We start from the raw sequence: 11272 nt of genomic DNA, 5'->3' as shown, positions 1-11272 counted from the left end.
ATAGAATAAGAAATATTTAATACGGTACTTTGTGTTGTGCAGTATTGCTAAACCATGCCAATTGCCTGAGAGTGGGATGGGATGACAGAGCCAAAGCTTTTCTCTGCCAGGGTAGAGCTTACTTCCCCCACTTCTCTAGTTGAATTGATTAGCAACTATCTCTTTTTTTAAGACACCAAACAAATGAGTTATTTTTCAAACAAAATCTTACAACTAAATACCATCCAACTAATGTAGTGTTAAATCTTATAAGTCACATTATTTCCCAGTTGTGATAGATACTGGGTGGCTCATAAGGACTTATCCTTCCTTGGGCCCAGCCTGAGATATACAGGGGGCTCTTTGTACTAAGATGAATGTAGCTGCAGGACTCTAGCTATATACAATTTCCCGTTAGTCACCACTGGTCTGGAGTCATGGCATCCTGGTCAAGTCTGTCTTCCATGCCCCATTCTGTCTCTCCGTACAGGGGGCTGCCCTATGAGTGGTAGGGCACACCATTTCCTAATGATTGGCCCTGTCCTTTGTTATGTGGGTGGCAAAATATGGTCCTGGATCAGAGGCTGTAGTTGAGAAATGCCATATTAGCACACAGTAGAGGTCTGCAGCGGCTTTGATGGTGGCTCCTTGGTTATTTGCCCAAGAATGCAAGCTCAAATCCAGGCAAGGCTAAGGCCCTCCATGTCAGAGGCCACTGAGTTCCTCAGATTACAGAAGGAGGTTCAATAGAGTCTATTCAGTAAGTGTTCCAGGCTTTTTGCCTTTTGGAATGTCCCAGGACATTTTTGCAAGAAAAGCTCAGCTCCCACGTCTTGACTGGTAGCTCCAGGGACAATTACATGCTCCAAAATTGTGGGCTCTTGCCAACCTTGGTCTCATCTCAGGTACATGATGCTCCCATGTACCTCAGCCAAAACATCCATCCATGGAATATTAATTTACTTCATTGTCAAAATAGTTTTTTCTCCCCCTAATCCTTTTGGTAGGTATCTTTCTGTGTAATGGTTTCCTAGGGCTGCCATAACAAATTGCCATAGATTTAGTGGCTTAAAACAATAGAGATTTATTCACTTCCAGTTCTGGAGGGCAGAAGTACAAGTCAGTGTTGGTAGGGCCACCCACCATTGGAAGGTTTTTGTTTGTTTTTTTGTTTTTTACTATTTTATTTATTTGAGAGAGAGTCCAAACAAGAGGCCACAAGCAGGGGGAGCAGCAGAGGGAGAAGCAGGCTCCTCATTGAGCAGGAAGCCCAATTCAGGGGCTCAATCCAAGGACCCTGAGATCAAGACCTGAGCCAAAGGCAGATGCTTAACCGACTGAGCCACTCAGGCACTTCTGCATTGAAAATTCAGAAGGAGAATCCATTCCATGCTGCTCTCCTAGCTTCTGGAGGCTGCTGGTGATCCTCTGTATTACTGGTCTTGTGGCTACTCTCTGATCTCTGTCTCAATCTGTGTATCACCTTTTTCTGTGTCTTGGTTTTCTCCATTACATGGGCACCATTCATTGGATTTAGGACCCATTTTAAACTAGGATGATCTCATCTCATTGTCCTTAACAGAATTACATCTGATAAGACGCTACTACCTTAATTATATCTGATAAGATACATTCACAGGTATCAGGGGTTAGAATTTGGACATATCTTTTTTGGGGAACAGTATTCAACTCACTAAAAATATGAGATAAAAAGATAGTGGTTTGATTTAATAGTATGCCTGATTTTTATAAAAAGGCATCCTCAGGCCTCTTGGTTATAGCATACCATTCCAGGATCTTCTATCCATTTGGTGATTTTGATTTCTGGAGTCAATTCAGATTCTTATTTCCTGTTGCCCCAAATTTACAGCTCTCTTAATCACCAGTGACACAGAGCTCTGTCATTGTGTGGAATGGCCTTACCCCTTCCGTAGACAGGATGTCTATGACAAAAGGTGGAAGGTAGTGCCTGTCCACTGGGGCTTATTCCCTGTTAAATGCACGGTTTTGCTTGTGTTGCACATTGTTACTTTTGATTCAAGGGTTAAGTCCCTGGAGGATGCCCCAGTTTGTCTGGGCAGCTGAAGGTGAGGTTCAGGGCCAGGGATGCTTCTTGTACAATTAACTCATATAGCCATACCTCATGTTTTCTCAGGACCCCCCCTCCCCCCCGCCATTTAATAATCAAAGACTGTTAGTCTGTTTTGCTATGTGAGACAGAGCATTCCAATTTGCAAAACAACCCTGCAACCTCTGGTGAAATCTCACCACTAGCTTTTGTGGTAAGCTAGCAATCAATTTTTTTTCAAAAACAGGATAATTCTCAAAGGCTGGAAGTATTGCCCTAATCTAAAACCCAGAATACTTCTGCTGTATTTTTCCTGCTAGGATCTGCTCCCTTCCCTTCCTCCCCTCCCCACCAAATCATCTGTGAGAGAGGCAGAAATCACAGAGATCTCAAGGCATATCTTTCTTTCTGATGTATAGGGCACAAGAGGTAGAGCTGACCAGAATGTGATTTATAACCTGGCCAAGGCCAGTCACTGAGGTTCCTCTGAACCCTATTCAAAGTATGTGGCCTTCTGGATAATCCAAGAGATGGAATGTGTAAGAATCCCAGGGTGGAGCATATGCCAACTCTAAAACCCAAACACCCCCCATTTGCAGCTATTCTTTGTTGGTGGGAGGTATTACATATGCTTCACTACCTGTCACAGGCTTAAGTACCACTACTTCTTAACTCCTGTGGATTCATGTCACTGGTCCCCAGAACTGATGGCGCATACTCATCCCCTCAGGTGTGCTGTTAAGAACTGCAGCGGTACTGCCCCTTTTGTTTCAGAGGATCTTTGCAACATCATATAGTGGGGCACCTGACCACTGAGAAAAGAAGGAAGAAAACAAGGTTACAAATTATACCACCTAAGGCACTGTAACCTGGTCTATTCTCTCAGAGGTTTCCTTTACCCTCCCCTCATTGAAAGTAAAGGGAACAGAGACAGAGGGCCATCCGTGAGCATATCTTTTGTTAGGCAGACATATTCCACAGATTTAACCCTGTTGAAAGGTGTAGTGGATTTTTTTTTCTTTTAAATAAAGCCAGCCTTTCCTCATAGTATGTGAAATTCTAGGAAGAGGATGGGCCAGTGTATAAAAGGAAACCTTGACAAGTAGAGTGGGCAATACCTTTGTTTTAGTTTTTTAAAGGGTGTGTTGGCTCCATCACCATAGCATTCCACTATTTTTTGCAAGATTCATTATACTTGGGCAAATGTTAATTTAATTGTTTATGAGCTACCAGGAGTTTTCAAGCTCTATTAATTTTTCCTACAGAGAACTTCATACTTCCACAGAATTACCTGGTGATGTCATTGAGGAGGCAACCTATGTAAAGGGATACTATGATAATGATGGTGATTAATTAATAGATATATTAGTTTCCCAGAGTTATCAAAGTAAATTACCAACAAACTATGGCTTAAAACAACAGAAACTTATTCTCTCACAGTTCTGGAGGCTGGAAGTCTGAAATCAAGGTGTTCCTGGGCCATGCTCCCTCTAAAGCTTCTAGGGAAGAACCCTTCCATGCCTCTTTCAGCTTCTGGTGCTTCAGGCATTCCTTGGCTTCTGGCACCTTAGCTCCAATCTCTGCCTCTATCATTAGAGATAAGGTATTCTCCTTATGTTCTCTTCTTGTAAGAGAACCTACCCATGTCATCTTGCTTCCAACTGCATTGGACTCCCTTAGCATTACTCCTCAAAGCTGGTCATTTTTTTCATACACTTCCTCTAATAGATATTTTGACTAATTCTAGCAGTGTTGAGATTTTTTTTTTTAATACAGATATTCACTTTTCCTCCCATACCATCCATGTTTCTGGTGAAGCTTAAGAAGTGGCCCTAATTTGTCAAAACGTAATTATCAGCTCTCTTGTCACAGACGGGTGAAGCTAAAGCCTATCAATGCATAACACTTTTCTAGCCATAGAATTTGGTTCTGGTATATGTGCTGCCGAAGTGAGCACAAGAATTTGGTTCTGGAAAGGTCATGTAACCCAGTGGAAGGCAAGTGGATTCTGGGGGGCTTCTGGGAAATGTCCTAAATTTTAAGATGGTCCCTTTTAGAGGTAAAGGATCTATACCCTAAAAACTACAGAACACTTCTGAAAGAAATTGAGGAAGACACAAAGAGATGGAAAACTATTCCATGCTCATGGATTGGAAGAATTAATATTGTGAAAATGTCAATGTTACCCAGGGCAATTTACATGTTTAATGCAATCCCTATCAAAATACCATGGACTTTCTTCAGAGAGTTGGAACAAATCATCTTAAGATTTGTGTGGAATCAGAAAAGACCCTGAATAGCCAGGGGAATTTTAAAAAAGAAAACCATAGCTGGGGGCATCACAATGCCAGATTTCACGTTGTACTACAAAGCTGTGGTCATCAAGACAGTGTGGTACTGGCACAAACACAGACACAGATCAATGGAACAGAATAGAGAGTCCAGAAGTGGACCCTCAACTTTATGGTCAACTAATATTTGACAAAGGAGGAAAGACTACCCACCGGAAAAAATACAGTCCCTTCAATAAGTGGTGCTGGGAAAATTGGACATCCACATGCAGAAAAATGAAACTAGACCACTCTCTTGCACCATACACAAAGATAAACTCAAAATGGATGAAAGATCTTAATGTGAGACAAGATTCCATCAAAATCCTAGAGGAGAACACAGGCAGTAACTTCTTGCAAGATACATCCATGAAGGCAAGAGAAACAAAAGCAAAAATGAACTATTGGGACTTCATCAAGATAAGAAGCTTTTGCACAGCAAAGGATACAGTCAACAAAACTCAAAGACAACCTACAGAATGGGAGAAGATATTTGCAAATGACGTATCAGATAAAGGGCTAGTTTCCGAGATCTATAAAGAACTTATTAAACTCAACAGCAAAGAAACAAATAATCCGATCATGAAATGGGCAAAAGACATGAAGAGAAATCTCACAGAGGAAGACCTAGACATGGCCAACAGGCACATGAGAAAATGCTCCGCATCACTTGCCATCAGGGAAATACAAATCAAAACCACACGGGATCCCTGGGTGGCGCAGCGGTTTAGTGCCTGCCTTTGGCCCAGGGCGCGATCCTGGAGACCCGGGATCGAGTCCCACGTCGGGCTCCCGATGCATGGAGCCTGCTTCTCCCTCTACCTATGTCTCTGCCTCTCTCTCTCTCTCTCTGTGTGTGAATATCATAAATAAATAAAAATTAAAAAACAAAACAAAACAAAAAAAACCACAATGAGATACCACCTCACACCAGTGAGAATGGGGAAAATTAACAAGGCAGGAAACAACAAATGTTGGAGAGGATGTGGAGAAAAGGGAACCCTCTTACACTGTTGGTGGGAATGTGAACTGGTGCAGCCACTCTGGAAAACTGTGTGGAGGTTCCTCAAAGAGTTAAAAATAGATCTGCCCTATGACCCAGCCATTGCACTGCTGGGGATTTACCCCAAAGATACAGATGCAATGAAACGCCGGGACACCTGCACCCCGATGTTTCTAGCAGCAATGGCCACAATAGCCAAACTGTGGAAGGAGCCTCGGTGTCCATCGAAAGATGAATGGATAAAGAAGATGTGGTCTATGTATACAATGGAATATTCCTCAGGCATTAGAAATGACAAATACCCACCATTTGCTTCGATGTGGATGGAACTGGAGGGTATTATGCTGAGTGAAATAAGTCAATCGGAGAAGGACAAACATTATTTGGTCTCATTCATTTGGGGAATATAAAACAATAGTGAAAGGGAATAATGGGGAAAGGAGAAAAAATGAGTGGGAAATATCAGAAAGGTAGACAGAACACGAGAGACTCCTAACTCTGGGAAATGAACTAGGGGTGGTGGAAGGGGAGGTGGGTGGGGGTGACTGGGTGACGGGCACTGAGGAGGGCACCTGATGGGATGAGCACTGGGTGTTATTCTGTATGTTGGCAAATTGAACAGCAATAAAAAATTTTATAAAAAAAAAAAAAGATGGTCCATTTTATCCTCTTGACCTTGTGTGTTGATATGAGGCCTGAAAGTATTTTAGCCACCTTGTGCCTAGTTTGGGAATGAAGCTGACACCTGGGGATGAAGCTGCACAATTGGAGCAGTATAAAGAACTAGATTTGATGCTGTGACTGACCCACAATTTATCATCACTCTATAGTCTTTTACAATTACCTTTAGATTGGATTTCTTTATTTTATTTTATTATTATTTTTTAATCTTTTTTTAGGTTGGATTTCTTGCGTGTGTTTTTTTTTTTTTTTTTTTAATTTATGATAGTCACACACACAGAGAGAGAGAGGGTCAGAGACACAGGCAGAGGGAGAAGCAGGCTCCATGCACCGGGAGCCCGATGTGGGATTCGATCCCGGGTCTCCAGGATCGCGCCCTGGGCCAAAGGCAGGCGCCAAACCGCTGCGCCACCCAGAGATCCCGGATTTCTTGTTTTAAGAACTGAATTGGGTTTTCTGTTACCTTGGTTTGAAAGCATTTTATCTGGCACATCCTGATGCGTCTCTTTGAGCAAATACAGACCAATGGAAGACAGTGATTCCAACAGGGTCCCAAGGGAGTCTTTCTTCTGTGTTAGGGGGGCTCAGGCTCCATAGCCTCATGTTTGTAGAAGTCAATCATCAACTTAGCATCCCCAGAAATCTGGCAATAGCTACCATCCTCTGAGGTACTTAAGTGTCAGACTGTGGGTCCTTCCCATGTAACTTGCAGAGTGAGTTACAGTTTCTTCCACAGTTATCAAGTGGCCCTCACAGATTGGGTGAGGAGAGGGATCAGGATGAAAGGATTGCTTGGACTCCTGAGCCTACAATCAGTTTACCAAGTACTGCTAAAGACAAGACAAGGGGTTTTCCAAACTGATGACATTACAAATTCATGATCCACAGTAACCGGACCCTCCATGTGCACTCCTTCCCCCTCTACAGCAGCAATTTCAAATCTTTCTCACTCGTTGCAGTTTTTCTCAGCTATTTCTAGAAAAAAAAAAAAAATCAGGCAGGAGCCACAGCCAACCTCTGTGGAAACAAAGACATACCAGCACTTACAGTAACTCTTTCAAGGGTTTCAAAGGAAGAGGTGTTTTGCCGGCCCTCCAGGCTTAAAGTCTAAGAGCTAGGTGTAGCTGGGCTTTACCCCTGAAGCATAAAGAAAAGGTGAGAGAACTAGAAGAAAGAAAACAGGGTAATGCTACCCAACAGTAAGAACTGGAGAGGCAGTAATAGTAGGAGGCCTGTGGCTAAACCCTGGCGATGACTATTAGGAAAATACCAGGGATGCCCCGCCTGCCGCCTGCAAGTGCGCACTGAGCAGTCCGTGTGGTCAGCAAGCGAGGCCTTAGGCCTCAACAGTCTTGGGTCCGTGAGCGGCGCATCCCAGAGCCTCTCTGCCTACCCACCGCCAGCCCCGGCGCGCAAGTACAGCCCTCGGAGGCGTGGGAGGCCGAAGGCCGTGGCTCTGGAAGCCCTTCAGGTTACCCTTGGGCCGCACTTACATAGTTTCTCTGCCCACTCCATGTGCACGACAGAATTTTCCATGGCTCACCCTTTGCGGTGGTGGGAGTACGTTCAGAAAGAGGCACACCAGGGAACTGGAGCGGAGGGAGGGGAACTCAAACCTCCAGGGAGAGAGTTTAGGGAAGGGGGCGGGTACAAGGCCGGCCTGCTTCCCCGCGGAGGCCCCCAGGGCGGAGCGGCACAGGGGGGAGCGCTGCCCAAGGACCCCCCTCCCCCCCCCCGCCCTCTTTCCCGCCTCCGGGAGGGCCGCTCCGCCTGCCTGAGTCACGGCTGGAGCCGGGGAGGAGCCGGGAAGGGAGGCCCCGGCCCAGAGCGCAGCCAGCGGCCGCAGGGGCAGCAAGCAGGGCAGGGCGGTCGGGGCTCATGGGCGAGAGCGCTCTGCAGCCGGGGCCTGGGCCCGCCGCGCCCGCGGGGGGCCCGGTGCACGCCGTGACGGTGGTGACGCTGCTGGAGAAGCTGGCCACCATGCTGGAGGCCCTGCGGGAACGGCAGGGGGGCCTGGCCCGGAGGCAGGGCGGCCTGGCGGGCTCGGTGCGCCGCATCCAGAGCGGCCTGGGCGCGCTGAGCCGCAGCCACGACACGACGAGCGACGCGCTGGCGCAGCTGCTGGCCAAGGCGGAGCGCGTGGGCTCGCACGCGGATGCCGCCCAGGAGCGCGCCGTGCGCCGCGCCGCCCAGGTGCAGCGGCTGGAGGCCAACCACGGGCTGCTGGTGGCGCGCGGGAAGCTCCACGTTCTGCTCTTCAAGGTCAGTGACTTCCGGCCCCCCGCCCCCCCCGGCCCGCGCCCGCCTGCCGCACCCGCATTCCTGGCCCCTCCCGGAGGCGCGGACTGCGCAGCCGCACCCGCTTCCCGCCGCGCCCGGCCCTCGCCCCTCGGCCCTAGCCCCTCGCCCCTCGGCCCTCGCCCGGCTCGAGCTCAGGCCACGTCCGCCGAATCTGCTCCAAGTCCCAGCCCGTCCCCGAATGGGAGTGACGGCGGCAGAGGCGCCCCGCGCGGCTGTACCCTGCCTCCGATCCTTGCCCCTGCGACCTCCGCCCTGCCTGAGCAGGCCCCACCTGCTTTGCCCCCTTCTGCAGCCCGCCCGCCCGCCCGGTAGCCCTCCCCCCGCCCCCGACTTTCCCGCGGAGGCCGGGGGGGGGGGCGGGGCCCCGGTGTCGTGGGTGGGGGTCAGGCCGCCCGCCGCGGGGCGGGGGCTGCCGGCGTCAGAGCTGCGTCCATCACTTGCAGGACGAGGCTGAAATCCCAGCCAGCGCCTTCCACAAGGGGCCCGAGCCCTTGGGCGCCGCGGACCGGCCGGAGCCCGCCCCAGAGCAGCCGGAGGCCGCGGCCGGGGAGAGCTCAGACGAGGAGCCGGTGGAGTCCCGGGCCCGGCGGCTGCGGCGCACCGGGTTGCAGAAGGTACAGAGCCTGCGAAGGGCCTTGTCCGGCCGCAAAGGCCCGGCCTCGCCGACACCCACGCCGGTCAAGCCGCCCCGCCTTGGGCCCGGCCGGAGCGCTGACGGGCCGCCCGCGGAAGCCGGGCCTGCGCTGGAGCCCAAGCCGGAGTCAGAACCGCCACAGGACATCGAGGAAGATCCTGGGAGACCTGGGGCTGCCGAAGAAGCCGCCGTGCTTCAAATAGAGAGTGCGGCCTGATGGCTGGTGCTGTCCGCCTCTCCTGTGCCTGTCTATGCCTAATCCCAAAAGAAATCTCCCTCTCAGAATGCAGCATTCACGCCCAAATAAGGAGTCAATCCTGCATCCACAGCCCAACTCTGGCCTGCCTTTCCCAGTTCCTTCAGGCCGGCCTGTGTCCTCTGAAAGAGGAGCACCACTCACACCTGCTTGCAGTCACCGTCAATAAAAGTAATGTCACCTAATCCAGACTCCATGTGAAGGGGGCGGGAGGAAAAGGCTCCCCGGGCATAAGATAAATGTTGGAGCCTGCAGTGTGGCTCAATTTTGAAAAGATTATTGCGTCATTTCTCAGGTTCCCAATGAATCTTGGTCTCTGGTTAGTGGTACATAGAAATCACCTGTTGGCCTCTTGCTTCTTGAGTTCTAGTGGAGAAGCATCCACTATAGTCTCTTGCCGTAGGTGCTCAATAAATGTCAACAAGTGATTTTCCTCTTAGTTGCTCTTTCCTCTTACACCTCTTAAAAGTTGGATTTTCTTTTGTTCTCAGCCCTCTTCTCATTCTGGATATTCTGTGAAAATTTATTCCAGGTATTTACCACCAATCACACACGCCCTAAAATCACTGTACTGAGCTGCAGTTGAAATGTACTTCAACTCAATCTGTCCGAAGCAAGCAATCTACCTTTTAATTAAGTCCAATTTCAATTTTTCAGATATTTATTGAGCACTTAACGGTATATCATTAAAAATTGCTCCTCCTCTTGTTTTGTTTTGTTTTGTTTTGTTTTGTTTTGTTTACCAAGGAATGGCACCATCATTCACACAGAAACCTGGAAGTCCTCCTTGGCTGCTCCCTGTCTTTCTCTCTCCCCCACTCCCACTCAGAAACAGTTATCCTATTGCTTTGACCTCTGCAATCTGACTACTTTTTAAAGACCCATGACCACTGCTCTACTTTAGGCCTTATCTTTCACTTCCCTGTTGTTTGAACTGCCGATCTGATTCCATCATCCTCCTGATTCAGGCCTGTCCATCACCTTTGGAATAAAGTCTGAGTTCTTGATTATTCTTTCAACATCTTTATAACATTTCTTGATCTGGTTCCTGCCTATTTTTGTAGCCTCGCTGCTTGCACCACTTCCCGTCATTCTATTGAATTACACTGAGCTATGTGCTGTCCTTCTAATCTCTACTCTCCTGCAAAACTCAGCAAGGGACCCCTGTTTCAGGGCCAGCTGCTTCTCTTCCTTGCTCCCAAAGTACCACCTGTACACCTGTGTACTAACTGTGCTGATTGTGATTGTTTGTAGTTACTCTCCCCACCCAGTTCCACTAGACGGTGGCTCTTCTGCTGTAGGGATTGTTCTTTTAATTTCTGTATTTCCCATACCACATACCGTGCCTGGCCCACAGTAGGCCCTCATGAAGCAAGAGCATCACAGAAGAAGTGAGAAGTGTGAGGGAATTCACTAGGGCTGGGAGCATGGTCGTCAGCCCATTCATCCAGTTATTGTCATACAAAAAAATTTTTGAGTACCTAATGTATTCCAGGCTCTATCTGAACTCTTGTGAACACCAAAATGACAATCCTGAAGCCTTCAAGGACTTCAGAGTTTAGGGAGATTCAAACATGAATGATGTAAGTGTAGTGATTGTTATACATATGTTATTTTCAGAGGAAAGACAGAAGGGACACAACCTAACCTGAAGGAGAAGTGGGGGATATTTAAGGCAGTGTTCTTGGGAAAGGTAAATAGTGAGATGGAAAACAGGAATGGTGAGAGGCAGGAGAGTTCAGTAGTTCTAGTTTGATTTCTCTGTTCATCTATTACATGGGATAATGATAGCCCCTATTAATTGGGCAGTTGTGATGATTAAGTTACATAAATGTCTAGCACAGCGCCTGGACCAGAGTTTGTTTCAAGGGTATAATTCATTTCATCCAATTATTCAACAAATATTTACTGAATTTAGGGACGCCTGGGTGGTTCAGCGGTTGAGCGTCTGCCTTCGGCTCAGGGCATGATCCTGGAGTCCCAGGATCGAGTCCTGCGTTGGGTTTCCTGTGAGGAGCCT

At 48.1% G+C, this 11272-nt stretch overlaps 1 protein-coding gene across 1 annotated transcript; it reads left to right on the top strand.

Moving 5' to 3' along the window:
* The first annotated feature begins 7844 nt into the window (after nt 1-7844).
* Nucleotides 7845-9956, top strand: CAVIN3 (caveolae associated protein 3). Its single transcript, XM_038568885.1, has 2 exons — nt 7845-8323; nt 8806-9956. The coding sequence occupies exons 1-2, from the start codon at nt 7940-7942 to the stop codon at nt 9211-9213; spliced, it is 792 nt and encodes a 263-aa protein (XP_038424813.1). The 5' UTR covers nt 7845-7939; the 3' UTR covers nt 9214-9956.
* The last annotated feature ends 1316 nt before the right edge of the window (nt 9957-11272 follow it).

The sequence above is a fragment of the Canis lupus genome, chromosome 21 (assembly GCF_011100685.1).
Source record: "Canis lupus familiaris isolate Mischka breed German Shepherd chromosome 21, alternate assembly UU_Cfam_GSD_1.0, whole genome shotgun sequence".
Lineage (NCBI taxonomy): Eukaryota > Metazoa > Chordata > Mammalia > Carnivora > Canidae > Canis > Canis lupus.
Note: the sequence above shows the minus strand (reverse complement) of the source record. Positions and strands in the feature narration are given on the sequence as shown.

Excerpts from the sequence above, each read along its gene's own strand:
- CAVIN3 (XM_038568885.1), top strand. The coding sequence starts at position 7,940 with ATGGGCGAGAGCGCTCTGCAGCCGGGGCCTGGGCCCGCCGCGCCCGCG. Across the intron at positions 8,324-8,805 it reads TCCACGTTCTGCTCTTCAAG|GACGAGGCTGAAATCCCAGC; the intron begins GTCAGTGACTTC and ends CATCACTTGCAG.